We start from the raw sequence: 16,044 nt of genomic DNA, 5'->3' as shown, positions 1-16,044 counted from the left end.
ACCTAGACCCTCAGATCGAACCATTATAGGAACCAAGTGGGTATTCAGGAACAACCTTGATGAACATGGTAACACTACAAGGAACAAGGCTAGGCTAGTGGTTCAAGGCTACAATCAGGAGGAAGAGATTGATTATGATGAAACATTTGCTCCGGTCGCTCGCATGGAAGCTATTAAAATCCTGATCGTTTTTGCATCTCATATGGAATTCACCCTATTCCAACTGGATGTCAAAAGTGCATTTCTGAATGAACTTCTTAAGGAAGAAGTCTATGTGAAGCAACCTCCAGGGTTTGAATGTCATGAACACCCTGAATATGTGTTTAAACTGGACAAAACGTTGTATGGGTTGAAGCAGGCTCCTCGAGCTTGGTATTAAAGACTGTCAAAGTTCCTTTTATAAAATGGCTTTACAAGAGGGAAAATTGACAACACCTTGTTCCTAAAGAAATGGGGAAGGAACCTGCTAATTGTTCAGGTCTATGTTAATGATATCATTTTTGGGGCAACAGCTGATTCTCTGTGTGAAAAATTTGCAAAACTCATGGGAAGTGAGTTTGAAATGAGCATGATGGGGGAGCTGAATTTCTTCTTGGGTCTTCAAGTGAAGTAGTCCACAAAGGGTATATTCATTTGTCAATAGAAATACATCCATGAGCTCTTGAAGAGGTTTGATATGGAAGCATCAAAAGTAATAGACACTCTCATTGCAACGGCTACTCGACTGTACATTGATGAAACTGGATCTCCTGTGAATCAAACTATGTATAGAGGCATTATTGGGTCTCTTCTCTATCTCACTGCCAGCAGACCCAATATTGTCTTCAGTGTGGGGCTATGTGCAAGGTTTCAATCAAATCCCAAGGAATCTCATTTGAAGGCTGCCAAAAGAATTTTGAGATACCTTAAGGGTATATAGGACCTGGTTCTATATTACCCCTCAGGTGACAGTTTTAATCTCATTGGGTATGTTGATGCTGACAATGCAGGTTATCTTGTGGACAGGAAAAACAATTCTGGAATGGCTCATTTTTTGGATCATGTCTCATCTCTTGGGGCACAAGGAAGCAAAACTTAGAGGCTCTTTCAATAGCTGAAGCAGAATATGCAGCTGCAGCATTCTGCTGTGCTCAACTCTTATAGATTAAGCAGCAACTGGAGGACTTTAGGGTGTTTACTGAGTGTGTGCCTCTTATATATGATAACACCAGTGCACTCAACATGGCCAAGAATCCAGTTCAACACAAAAGAATCAAGTACATTGATGTGAGACATCATTTTCTGAGGGACAATGTAGCGAAAGGGCTGATCTGTATGAAGTTCTGCAGCACAGAAGACCAAATTGCAGATATCTTCACCAAAGCATTGAGTAGGGAACATTTTGAAAGAAATAGGGTGAAGCTGGGGCTATTGAAGCCCAATTGAGAACATGATACCTCATCAATTGGCTATGAAAATCACCTTCAGGTAAAACTAGCTAAAGTATTTTCTGGCCATGTCTAACTCACTTCAATACCGTTGTAGGTAAACACGCATGATGAGTATAGAAGCTGTAGATGCATTGCATGGATGATAAAAGAGGATTGATAGCTTCGTCTCTTAAAGCGATGAAGCCGAGTGGAGCGAGGGGTCACCAGTTCATGGTCTAGGCAATGTGCTTTGAATATTGCTGTGCTTCAAACAATAATGTGCAAAGTGATCCCAACACAAATAGATTGATAGTTTGGATCTCAACTTTTAAAGTTGGGTTAATATTGGCACTATTTTATATTTTAATATTGAAATTAGTTAGTTTGATTAAAATTTGATTATTATAGTACTAAATTCATATATGTATGGTACTTTTTGTTTGTTAATTAAATTGTTCCCTTCACGTTACAGAAGCGTGTGCTTCACTTCTCGCTTTTTGTTTCAAGCCCTAAAAACCTTGTCGCTTTTTTCCGCTTTCAAAAACACTGACTAATATAGCTAAATGTATCAACTTATGCATGATGGGTTTGCGTGATGTGATAAGATGTTTCAATAGCTTCTAGAATTATGAAAATGAGTGTTCTATTGAATGTGCAGTTTTATGGCTATAACCAAAATGTAGACCAGGTTGGTTATGACGACTAGAGTAGGTTGTGGTTGTGTGCTGATGGAAAATGTCCTTTTGTTTTAGGCGCGCTTGTGGCCCTTACTCCATTTTCTTGAAAGCAATCGGTTACAATAGACAATAGTATGGAGAATATTCTCCTCCTTTTGTTTTAGGGGGTTTCTTCCTTTTGTCTTTCTTTTTGCACGAAAATGTTTGAGGACATGAGGAGTGGGGGAAAGGAAAACAATGCTTTCTTTCTTTTTATATCATGCTTTAAAAGTGAAGTAATCCTTGATTCCTTGGGTGACTGAAATTAGGAAACCATTGTGAATTTGATTTTTGGGTAGTCAGTTTCATAGCTTACCTCATAAGGTTTCCTTTCTGTTTTCCTGGTTAGGCAGTTATACTTCGGGATTGGCGCAGTCTTGGTTGCTTTTATGTAGGTGGTTTGAGAACACGATGAGTACAGATGAGGCATCAAAGAGAACTTCCTCCCATCCTCAATTGGTTGTGTTGAACAGGTCATTTAACTTGGTGAGAATTCCTGTCTGAGCTTATTTAGGATGTAAGTACGATGTGATTAGTTACCTATGAATGATTGGTATGCTTCCTTTTGACTTGGTTAGGGTGAATAAGTGTTAGATTCAAATCGGCAATCAGCAACTGATTCGAAGTCTTGAGTGTGCACCAACTAGAAATTTTGGTTCTTACCCAATTTAGAATAGGAGATCTTAGGATTTTTTATTAAGCAATGAGGTGACAAAGTGGATTCAAGGGTTATGTATATCAACGGGGCTAGTGTATATCAAAGAAAAGCAGGGAACTCACATTTATTCCTCTTCTACTCCTCTTTTCGAAATCACTGACTATTGCATACTCTTTGTTTGCTACTTCCAAAAGTCAGAAAAAGTTGGATATTTCTCACATCAGTTCTCTTTGCTTATGATTTTTGTTTTTAGCTTTTCGTAAGTTTAATACTTTCCTGCTATATCTTTGTGAAGATATGAATTTTATTGGCTTTTACTCTTGGTCTCTTGCTAGGTGTAAAAGCAAACGAGAGCTCTACTTCTCACCTGACGCTTTTTTCTTCTCCGACACTCCTCTCTTTTTGACCATTCTGGTTTTTGAAGCTTCTCTTCTTCAGAGAGGAATTTGGAGATGGGGTTTGATGAAATGGAACCAATTTTTGGGAGGGTAAATGCAAAGTGGTCAGCCCCTCACAAAACCCCATTGAAGCCTTTCCTCTTTCATGTTCACGGGTTGCCAAGTGATCCTTCTACTCTTCGTGTCTGTGCCACTGACTTCCATTCAAATACATGGGACTCTTTGAAGTCTGCCCAGGAGCTTGAAGATATGAGGGACAGAACTGGTATAGGAGGCTCTTGGTCTGACTTTGTAGATTACCTTATAGCTTCCGTAAAGTCTGAAGATGTGAAGCTTGTCATGGATGGACACTCAAAACTTGGAGGTGCTGCACATGCAAAATTGGTTGCTCAAAAAGCAAAGGGGATGCCAAGAATCGCTATATCACTTAGTAAACTTGTGGATACTTCAGCAACTGAGGCAATGGCAAATATTTCTCTGGAGCTCTACAAAACCTTTACAAATGTACATAATTTGCTTAAAACTGAACAAAAACAATGCTCTGAGTTGACAAATGTTTTGTTAGAAGAAAAGCAGGAAAAGAATGAAACTGGTCGGTATTCAAAAAGACAGAAATTGCAGAAGATTACTGAGAAAACAGCCTCAAATATTGCAACCGTCTGTAGCTCACTGGAGTCTCCAGATAAGCAAGTAGCACAACCTCCCTCTACAAAGGTGACTAACCGTGTGGTACCAGCGCATCGTAGGGCCAGAGTCCGAGGTGTTCTTTTGCATGATACTGAAGATGAGACACAAGATTAGGAAACACTGTCATTTATCTCCGCGATTGATGCGAAGCAATTATGCATCTACTCTTTTATGTAAATATACAGTTGTATGATCGAAAATATGGCAGATCTAGGCAAGACAGGGTGTATTATGTTAAAGTCGAGATTTCTTTTAGATGGGAGTTGTTAGGCTCAAAGAGAAACAATTAAGTCAATGTGCAAAGCAGTCTTTGTTTGTTGCCTCGTTGAAACACTTCTATATTTCCAGGTTAGGCAATGTATTGATCTTAGGTTACTACTTGTATAGAGCTTTTAACTTCCTGATGAAGCAGATTTTAGTATGTTGATGTTAGAGTGGGTGTTAAGTCCCACATTGGTTGAGGAATGACTTGATAGTCTTGGACAATCCTTCCATCTTGAGTTAGCTTTTGAAATTGAGTTAGGCCCAGTTTCATATCTTCACATAGTATGAGAGCCACACCCATCCTTATTCTCTCAATTCAGTAGTAAAACAAATCTGGTTCAGGTATCTAATAGATGAACTGCAGGTAGGTTCCATCTGCTACTGGGTTCTACAACAACTATGTCAAGGTATTATTTTCTTTCTACTATTTTTGGATTTTCTTTTCCCCTTCTTTTATTTTTTTGATTTTTGGAAAATGATGGGAAAGTGCAAAATCTTTATGGATTTTTCATTTTTTTTTTTGGTCTTTTTCTTTAAAAAATGTGAAAGAAAAATATAACTAGGCCCTACTTGCTTTAATTTCACACTTCACCCTCTTTTCTTTCTCATTTACCCTCAGCCATCATTGGTCCGCCAAATGACCCTTTTACCCTTGACAAATGTAACATATAGCACATAAGATGTATCAAGATAGTCTGTTATTTTGGGTACACTTGTCCTAGACGGACCCAACTCCTGTGTTGAGTCCCCAAAGTCAAATGCACGTGATGCAAACAAACATTTCTACTAGGGATCCGGCATGAGGTTATGTTATTTTAAGTTTAAACCTGGGGTTGTGTTCTTGACCTGGTTTACCCGAACGGACAACTCGAGCCGAAGAGGGGGCAACGTACCGAGAGCACGAAAGTCTACTCGGCCTTGTTGTTGGCCCAACCTCGTTCTATTTGGTATAACTTCTAATAGAAAAAGTGGGACACGCGAACGTGTGCACCATTTTTTTGAAGGCTCAAAAGGGAGGCGTAAGTAGGCATTTAAATACAATTCAAATAATATCAAAGCAGTAAATAAGGGGCAGTTAGCACATTAGGTTCACAAATATAATAATATCAACAAACAATAAACCCATGCATAGATCATATTAACAAGCTTGAATTCTTGAACCCTGAACCAGAAGTTCTGGGTTATTATCCCCAGCAGAGTCACCAGAGCTGTCACACCTCCTTTTTACTACTCCTGAGAAGGAGGATATAAGAGAGTTCTTTTCAATTTAAGTGACAATCGAAACAGGATTATTTATATTAAATCAGAGTCGCCACTTGGGATAGTTTATGGTATCCCAAGTCACCAGTTTAAAATCCCGAATTGAGAAAGTTTGACTCTATTTACGGTCTGCGAACATAGAAATTCGGGTAAGGAATTTTGTTAACCCGGGAGAAGGGGTTGGGCATTTCCGAGTCCCGTGGTTTCAGCACGGTCTCTTTGATCATACTTGGCTTAATCAAATGGTCTATTACTTACTTTTAGAACCTATGTGCATTTGCCTTTTTTAATTAAGAAATTATCTTGAAAATAGGTCACGCGTGTAGACATGTAATTTTTGACCCTCCCCAAAATTTTACACATTTTAGCGTAAATATTTAGTTTAGGTTTAGTATTGCTCTCTTTACTTTATTTTATCACAAAAATGAAAATTACAAAAATATTTTTCTCTTATTATCTAGTTACTTTTAATTTGTCTATCTTACATAAAATACAAAAATACAAAAATAGTTTCAGGAATATTATTTTAATTTTACAATGATTTTTCCATACGGATAGTTTTATTTTAATAATTATTTTACTTAAGTAAAATTAATTAATAAATGGTGCAGTATTTTTAGTCTTGTTATAGAAGAAAGAGTATGAAATATGGGGCTAATTTTGTTTGGTCTTAATTAAAAAGGCCCAATTTGGGATAGCCCAAAATATTGAGCCCATACTGACTCCTCATTTGACCTAACCTAATTCCTACCCCTATAAAATAATACCTAAAATCTAGACCTAAGACCTAGACTCTAACTCTAAGAAAAAACGGCTGCTGCTAAAATAAAACCAGCTAAATCTTCCGCTTCTTACCTTCTGGTGCTCAAATAAGTGTTGGGGTCATAAATTTGACACTTTAAAGTGTCTGAATTGGAAAATATAAGGGCTATATTCTACTGGATCTCTTTTCTTATTTCATGTTGAGTGGATTAAAAAAGATGTTATTTTTTTGGTACAAAAATTAGCGGCAGACATGGGAAAGAAAAAGATTTTATGATATAGGGTCATTTGAACTTAAGATTGATATTTTACTTTGCTTATGATTAATCACACAGATTTTTGAAATTGTGAGATGTGGAATGGAGTTTTTTATACATGCATTTGATTTTCTGCACCTTACCTTTAGAGAAGAGACGTTTATTTAACAGGCTTATTTACCGTAGTAAACAAAAAGGGTATTTGGAGCTGGACATTGTTTTGGGCAAATGGGTGGAGGAACATATACAATCCATGGACGAATGGAATTAAGTCCCTTGTTCATGCCCTTGACCTGATTTTAAAGAGCACAAATGTCGAGGGATGGTTTGCTTTGTCAGATATTTGGAGGTTCTAGTTTATCTGAGGTCGATTTGGGTTTCGAGCTTTCCGGTGTCGATTCGAGGTTTAGGTTCGCAATTTCGGTATTTCGGTTCAAGGATTGTTGCTTTGTTTAGCCAGATTGATGTGTAATTTTCAGCTTTGTTCATCAATAAAAGGTCCATTTCTCAATTTTCATTATCATTTCATTGTGCTATGATAGCTTGATGCGTGTGTTGGTTGATTTGTGATTCTATGTTGTTTGAGTAGCATGTCGTAGTTTTCATTTAATTGTTTTAATTAGTTTTATTTCGATTATGATGTATGTAGTCTTGGTTCTTGAATAAGTGCTTTTAATTGGGTAGATAGAAAAAAATTGGAGTTGTTTTTTTCTTGGCAAGGAATAAGAATGAGCCATAAGGCGGGTTTTGGACCATAAGGAATCTAGCCAAGTAATAGATCATGTTAGCTAGCCTATTTTCCCCAATAATATCTTGTTCATAAATTTGGCATCTCAACAATCTTAAAGATTAGAAAAATAATTCAAATGTGCTATTTGCTTTAGGCGTGTTATAATAAAATTATCATAGCTACGGGTACGGTTCCCGTGACGTAGTTTGTGATACATAATTTTCAACGGGGGTACATTTATGTGACCTGGCCACACCAATTAATAATGTTAATAAATTAAACACGTTGTAGATCGTGGGTACGGTTCCCGTGACGCGATTGGCAATGTGTACCAAAACGACAAGTGTACGACAATCGTAACTTGTTCCAGAACATAATTCCTTAAATAATTAAAAGCAGCCAAAGGCTAAAAATGCACAATAGGTTTAAAACATGTAATAAGTCAGATAATTAGGCCAATTATTAATAGTTGAGCGACCCTGCGAAAACCATGGAACCCGGGAATGCCTAACACCTTCTCCCGGGTTAATAGAATTCCTTACCCGAATCTCTGTGTTTCGCGGATTGTAAAACAGAGTCAAAATTCCTCGATTCGTGATTTTAAACTGGTGACTTGGGACACCATAAATTATCCCAAGGGCGACTCTGAATTTGAATAAATAATCTCGTTTCGATAATTGTCACTTTAATTGGAAAAACTCCCCTATACCCTTCTGGGTAGAAAAAGAAGGTGTGATAGCTCTGGTGACTCTGCTGGGGAAAAAAACCCAGAACTTCTAGTTCAGGGTTTAGAATTCGAGCTTAGAATAACTGTTATAGTTGGCTTTTGTTTATTATCTGATTTTTTTACGTGTTTGGGCCTAATGTGCTAAATGTAGCTTTTTACCGCTTAGATATAATTTGAACTGTTTATAAACTGCTGCGAAACCCTTCTCTTCTAATCTCCTGGGAAGTGCACGCTGGCGTAACTTCTTTTCTGTTAGTGTCATACCCTAATTTAGAATGAGGATCGGATCAGTTACAAAGCCGAATGTCCTTTTGGTTACCGATACGTTGCCCCCCCCCCGGGCTCGAGTTGTCCGCTCGGGGTAAACCAGGTCTAAAATAATACACCCAGGTTTTAAACCTAGAATAACATAGTCTCATGCCGGATCCCTAGTAGGAACGCTTGTTTGCATCACGTGCATTTGACTTTGGGGACTCAACACAGGGATTGGGTCCGTCTAGGACAAGTGTACCAAAATTAAAAGACCATCCTAATGCATTTTACGTACTACTTGCGTATCTGTCTGTTTCGGCTTGCATGTTGACTGGCTTCTAGAATAGGGAAAGAAAATGAAAAAAAAAGGAAAAAAATCAAAAAAAAAAGAAGAAAAAAAGAATAAAAGAGAAAAGAGAGCGAGAGGTAGGTATTTGAAATATCCTGAAACTCTGCCGAAATTTTGAAAAAAAAAAGAAGAGAAAAAGTCATCTCAAAATAAGTCAATTTCTGTTCTGTCAAAACTTACCGAACTACGCAGGTCTGATTCTCACCGGATGTGAGATACGTAGGCAAACCTCAACGGTTCCGGCCCTCAAGCCTTCTATGACCATCTGACTCTTATGCCATCAAAAGGTAATTTGTGGTAGCTGCCACCAACAAAATGGAGGAGGGGGAGGAAACAACACTGGTAAGGAAAGAAAAAGCCTCTTCCAGCAAGCCTTTTTCCAAGAACAAGAAAGACAACTGGGATCTGGTTGTGTCAGATATAGTCCTCAATAAGTTGGGATTCTCAGAAAATTATACTCTTCGAAGTAATGAGAAGCAATCCGATCCAGGGATAGTAATATGTCGGTGGGTGAGTTTGCTTCCTAGATACGGCTAGATGACCTTCCTTCTATCTAAGCGAATTGCAAATGGGAGATAGTGTACTTATTTATTATGTCTAGAAGAGCAATCAAATTTCTGAACATTGTGATTGCTTTTCCTATGTGTACATCTATGCTTTCACCGTCGAATTCAAGCTCTTCATTGACAAAGTCATCAAGGAGATGTGCAGAAAGTACAACATTTGTTTGGCTCAGGTAGGGCCTTAAGTGTAATGATCCGATAGGTCATTTTGAGTTCTAACTTTCCATTCTGTTCTTTAAGACTTTGAATAGCTTAATATGATGATATATGACTTGTGTGTGTGGCCTATTTTGATTTCCAGAAAGTTTAGACGTAATTTTTCAAAGAAAATTTTTAAGACTTAAAGGTTGTTAGAGTTGATCGTGCTCAAAAATCTTGGTAAACAATCTCAAATCAATATTTTGATGATTCTGATAGGTCGTATGATGATTTTGGATTTGTACGCATGTTTGGTTGGGGTCCCGAGTGACCTGAGGCCGTTTTAGCACTTATTGCGAAAAAATAGACAAAAATAAGTTTATGAACTTTGAAATCTTCGAGTTTTTATGCTTGATTCTTTATTGTATATGTTATTTTTATGTTTTGATATTACTAGCAAGTTCGTATGAGATTTATATACTTGCATGAATGTTTGTTGTTGGCCCTGAGGGGCCCGGGTGAGTTTTGAGATGGTTTCTAGCCATTCTTGTACAAGTTGTAGCAGTTGATGTGTTGCTGTTGTGGTTCGCATCGCGATCGCGGAGCTTGTCTTGCATTCGCGAAGGGTTATTTGGGTCGGAGAGGTTTTACTCCATGCGAACGCGATGGCCTGGGTGGATTTGGCCTTCTCAAACGCAACTGCTGATCCGCGAATGGGTAGGCTTGGGCGCTTGGTAGCTGGTGGACCTTTTTTCATCGGGAATTCGACAACAGGATCACGAATGTGGAGGATTTGAGTGGGGGGGAAGGGGCGACAGATTTCAAGAACACGAGCAGGCCTTCACAAATGCAATGGTCAGTCGACCATTGACTTTTGCGAACACAAAGAACACCTGACGCCCAGGTATATAAAGGGCTGAAAATCAGGATTTTAGCCCTTTTTTAACTATTTTTCAGACCTAGATCACGGATTGAGGAGATTTTTGAGAGGATTTTCATCCCAATTTCTAAAGTTAGTAATTTTTACTTAGTTTTGACTTGTTTTCATGAATTCCCATAGATTTTCATTCCTAAATCTAGTATATTCTAGTGTAGAATTTGGATTTTTTGGGGAAAAACCTTATTAGGGCTAACTTTGGGGATTGGGACCTCGATTTGAGGTCTAATCTTAATGCAAAACACATATTTGGACTTAGAGGTGAATGTGTAATCGGGATTTGATCTTGATTTGCTCGGGTTGACTTTTGTTATTTTTTTCAAATATGTCAAAGATCGAACTTTTTTTATACTAGGATAATTTCTAAAGCTTATTTTTGACTTATTGGGCATTATTTTACTAGATTTGAGTGATTTGAAGGCTTGTTCTAAAGGAAAACTTGTGTTGGATTGTTGATTCGGTTTCAAAAAAGGTAAGTGTCTTGGTTAACCTTGATTTTGAGGGAATTAGGATAAAATTGTGTCTATTTGCTATGTGCTATACATGTTGGGTGACGTATATGCAAATTGGCGAGTGTATATTCAGTTGTTAAGGGTTAAGCATGCGGGTAGAACTATCTTATTTATGTCTTGTTGCTTTATGTATTATGTCTTCCTATATTGTGAAACTCTTTGATTGTTCTTATCATGTTAATAGTTGTGTTGAGCTTGTTAGAATATTGGCAGTAAGACTAATAAAATGTTGATTTGGCTATTGGTGAAAAAGTGAGGATTGTTTTTCATATGGCGAATTATGTTCAATCACTCTTCTTACTATTGCTTATTCTTTCCACCTTGCTTGGTACTGCTTATATGCTTATGTTTGGTGAAGAAGTATGAATTTTGCACAAAGGGTATTTCCATACTTATGCGAAAGAGTGATTATGCACCAAGGATATTTTCGTACTTCTTTTTATTATTACTATTACACAAAAGGTGTTTTCGTGCTGGTAGGAAGAGTGATATGCACGAAGGGTGTTCCTGTGCTTGTGAGGATGAGAGTAAAAGCAGGAACAATGATGTCGTGCCATTTATTTGATATCTCTTATTCCTTGCTTTTTACTATGCGTATTGAGAACTTGGTTACGTTATATCATTGTTACATAGTCAATTTCTTGGATTTAAGTTGTTGTGAAAGGCTTGTTTGATGTTATTTTGAAATTATAGTCATTGTATTCCTTAGTTGCTTCTTCCATTATTCCTCGTGTTATTACTTATTGCTATTACACTTGTTTTCTTTCTTGTTATCTATTTTGCTATCTTACTTGATATTTTCCTTCGTTACCTTAATTGCTATATCACCATTATTCTTCCTCATTTTATAACTGCATAGGTTTGTATAGTGGGTGTCTTTTCTTATCCTTATCACTATCTCGTCAGGGTTAGGCTTATATTATGTTGGTGTACTCCTATGGATGTTTCAACATAAGGCTGGCAAGTGGACCGGTTCGGCTCGGGATCGACCCAGGACCGTGAGCCCATTAGGGTACTGGGCCTAACCGGATAGTACCGGGATAAGGGGTGGGCCTGCTAAGTGGGCCGATTAAGCCAAAAATACCATTAGGATCGGACCGTTTGGGCCTAGGACCGGGTCCTAAGTGGGCCGGTTCAACTGGTCCTAACCGGTCCCAAACAGACTCAAACAGGCCCAACGGCTAAATTTAAAAAAAAATCCAAAAAAAATTTGACCATTGCCTCATTTAAAATATGATCATTGGGCCTGAAAAAATACCCGTTTGGGCTTTGCAAAATAGCCATTTAACCCTCCCCCCTCCAAACTTTGTTTTAATCCCAAACTTTTTATAATTACACTTTTTCCTATTTTTATCTATAAATACCCCCTCATTCTTTCATTTTTCTCACAAAATCATCAATCTCTCTCTAATTTTCTTCTATAATTGGTTACTTTATTGTTGCAATTTGTGTGAAAAATTGTAAAGTTGGTGAATTGAAGTATTCAAGTCTTCAACGATAATTGATTTTTAACAAGTTGTTCGTCAATTCGGTAAACTCATTCCAACTCTTTGGTTTTAATATTATAGTTTTGTTTGTTTTATTTACATTGTATAATTATAATTAAGATGGCCTATTCCTTAAAAAATAATTAATAAAAATAAGGAAAAATCCAAGAGTGGTGAATCTAGTGGCCAATCTATTCCTCCTCTAATTCTCCGGGCTCCGCTACCTAAACCCCATACCCCGCCCTCCACCTGCTGCTATTCTTGATAGTGATAATACTTTATTACAATTTACTGAGAGTCAATATGTGGATAATATTGGTTGTGGTGAACGCTTAGATGATGAATATATGAATTCTCTTTATGGTAATCCAACTATTGATGAAGAAGATGAGCAGGAAATAGATTTAGATGAAACGCAACTGGATGACGATGCACTCACTAGTCATGTTGCTGAAGTTAACCCAACTAATCCAAATGATGCCCTGGTTGACCCCTGTTACTACACCTACTTTTTCTAGACAACCTTCTAAACGGGCTGAAACATCTCTTGTTTGGCCATTTTTTATTCAAATAAGAGAAAAAACAAAGCTAAATATAAAACTTGTGGCAAAGATTTAGCTTTTAACTATGTTACTCAGGGGAGAGGGAGGAGGGGGAGTTTGAGGAGACACATAATGATACACCCTCAAGATAAAGTTAAATATAATCAAATGAAAGTTGCGGCCTGGGAGACAAGTCTACCTAGTCAGCCTGACCCTAGTACCGGGTCAAATCAATTTCAACCGGAAATTAACACTGTTACCGGTGGTATTTTATATTATGACCCAAGAAAAGATAGGGAAGAATTAGCAAAAATGGTTACTGTTATGTGCTTACACTATAGTTTTCCTTATAACCCTCACTTTGTGCATTATATTAGAAGAATTTTTAATCCTACTTATAAAGGATGGTCTCACACAACCGTAAAGAGCAATATTTATAAATATAAACATGAATATGAACAATATTTGCACTATTTATTTACACATATTAATTGTCGTGTTGCTATTACTACTGATATTGGTAGAAGTGGTAATGACGATGATTATCTTATTGTTACAAGTCATTGGATTGATGAGGATTGGATAATGCAAAAGCGCATTATAGCTTATAGAATAATTAATTCACGTCACTCATGACAGTTTATTTCTAGCACGGTTACGGATATTTGTAGATATTTTTGCATTAGTGATAAAATAATATCAATTTTAATGGATAATGCTACTAATAATACTAATGTTGTAGTCTTGCTTACCACTACACTAAATCATGTATTTAGTGATATTTTTCATGTAAGATGTATGTGTCATATTTACCATTTAATTGTGGGTGATGGTATGAGAATATTAAATGTTGAAATTAAAAAGGTTAAAATGGCTCTTCACTGGCTTTTTTATTCAAACCGTAGAAGTAGACTTAGAGAATATTGTAAAAAATGTGATGAATTTTGCCTAAGAGAAAGAAAGGTTCCTAAACCTTGTCCAACTAGATGGAATTACATGTATGAAAGTTTAGTTGTTGCATATGAATATAGAAACCCCATAAACTCAATGTTTAATGCTCATATAAGTGATCATGATGAGCACCTTACAAATACGGATTGAGCTAATGTTAAAATGCTTGTAGATTTTTTAGAAAATTTTTATGTTGCTACAAATAATTTTTTTGGGCAATATTATCCGACTATTTCAAACTATTTAGTTTATCTTGCAGAACTTGCAAATTTGTTTGCTTATTTTTCAGAGGGTGGAGAAATTTATGAAGAAGCTATTGATTCTATGAGAAAGAAATTTAAAAATTATTTTTTTCCTATTCCCCCTATTTATGGTGTTATTGCCTTGTTAAATCCTACTATGGAATTAGGAGGTCCTCAATATTAGTATCAATCTATTTATAATGGTTTAGCACTTGAAGATGAGGAGTTGTCTACACTTTCGGACGCACAAGTCTCAATTAAAAGAAATGCTCAAACTATTTATAATGCTTATCAAATTGCAATAGATAATGCTAGACCAAATGTTCCAACTCCTTCTTCTTCTAGTTTTCAATCATCTAAAAGAACCGCAGGAGTAAGAGCACTTACTGCTTGGACCGGGTTCAGGGGTTCTCAAGGTTGTAGCACTAGTGATTGTTCACAACTAAATGAGCTTGAAGTTTATTTGTCACGGGGACTTGAGGAAGTGAATCCCGACGGCTCATTTAATCTTTTGGAATGGTGGAAGGACAAAGAAAAATACTTTCCGATCCTTTCAAGGATGGCCCGAGACATTTTAACCATTCAAGCTTCAACAGTGGCATCGAAGAGTGCTTTTAGTCAAGCAAAACTTCAACTGGGTGATTATATAGCGTCGGAGAGCTTGGAAAAATCAGTACTTTTCAGGGATTGGATCCGTTCAGAACGAAGAAATTTTGGACTTGCTGAATCATAACCAGAGGTAGACGAAGCTTACAAAGAAATGCTAGATGAACTTGCGGAGGATGCAGCTTCGCCCGGAAGTAGTGATGAACAAGCTTCTTTTCCTCCACCACTAACGAAAATTCCTCCGAACCTTGATGGATTTATAAGATTTGTAAGAGATACCATATAAAATTAATATGTAACTTGTATTTTGGCACATCTTGATTAGTTTCTTTTTCTTCTCAATGGTGGTATTAGCACCTTGGTCGTGCTCATTCCATTGGGGAGGGGAGGGGGAAGACTAAGAAAGATTGGGTCATGTTTTGTTAATGTCATAATAATAAAAATTATAACGCATCCTTTTGAATATCTTTTTACAATATTTTCTCTTTTAAATTTAAATTAAAATTTTTTAAGTCACAACTATATAATATAATTTACAAGAAATTTTCTTAGATAAAAAAGATTTAAAAAAAAAAGAAGCCAGGACCACTTAGGCACACATATCTATATCTATCTATACTATATTAAAAGCACGAAGGCCTTTAGCGAAATGTCATTCGCCTTTTTTGCCCCTTTAAAATATAATTCATATTAGACAAAATAGTCATTTGATTGTCCTAATATTTAGGACCTAAAATTTCATTGAATTTTGGTTATTAAATCTTTACTTATTTAAACTAGGTACCTAAAATGTAGGACTTTAAAAGCAATTAAAATTTTACCTTAAATAAATAATTAAGAAGTCAATTATTTGGATCATTAGTACAAATTTTGTAGCCGTTCTTTTGAAGTAATTTCTATATGGCAACTGGAAAATGACGGTACCTTATCATGATGAACAAAATAGTTTTTAACATCAATGAGTACTTTTTTAGAAGAAGTTTTTTTACTTCACTTAGTATTTGCAGCAAAGTATATTAATTTTATTGTAATTACGTGGTAAATAAAATTAAAAACTACTAAATATATTTTGTTTTCTTTAATCAATCCAGACTATTATAAAAATACAAAATTTAAATGCAAAATTAGTTGACCTTTTTATCATATAAAATAAATTTTACATTGGATAAAATTAATATTTTTAATATTTAGTACGCTAAAGTTAACTAAAATTTTGATTATTAAATGTTTCCTTATTTGAACTATATAAGAACTCTTAATATTTAGGAATGTAATCCCAATAATATTACTTATATAAGTTGATTAAGTACATTTTCACAGGAATAGATAAGGAATTGTTATTTCACATGGAATAACAATAATTAAGGTGACATTAAAAGTCTTCCACTTCAATATACCAAGAGATGAAAACTTAAAGCAAAACTCAGAAACTCACAATTATTTTCAAATTAGCTAAACTTTTAAAGATTTAAGGTGAGTAATGTTAAAAATATTAGCTATTTCAAACTATTCTTTTTTTTTTAAAAAAAAATTTGCTAATAAAGCACTCTCCAAAAGTGTTGTCATAAGTTACGTAATTTTTTATAGTGTCGATAAA

The 16,044-nt window shown here is 36.0% G+C and overlaps 1 protein-coding gene across 1 annotated transcript; it reads left to right on the top strand.

The window, feature by feature from the left end:
* Positions 1-2,267: 2,267 nt before the first annotated feature.
* Positions 2,268-4,371, top strand: LOC107762666 (uncharacterized). The gene is made up of 2 exons (XM_016581040.2): positions 2,268-2,611; positions 3,119-4,371. The coding sequence occupies exon 2, from the start codon at positions 3,236-3,238 to the stop codon at positions 3,980-3,982; it is 747 nt and encodes a 248-aa protein (XP_016436526.1). The 5' UTR covers positions 2,268-2,611; positions 3,119-3,235; the 3' UTR covers positions 3,983-4,371.
* Positions 4,372-16,044: the final 11,673 nt, after the last annotated feature.

Source organism: Nicotiana tabacum, chromosome 1 (genome assembly GCF_000715075.1).
Source record: "Nicotiana tabacum cultivar K326 chromosome 1, ASM71507v2, whole genome shotgun sequence".
Lineage (NCBI taxonomy): Eukaryota > Viridiplantae > Streptophyta > Magnoliopsida > Solanales > Solanaceae > Nicotiana > Nicotiana tabacum.
This window is presented reverse-complemented; position numbering and strand designations above follow the sequence as displayed.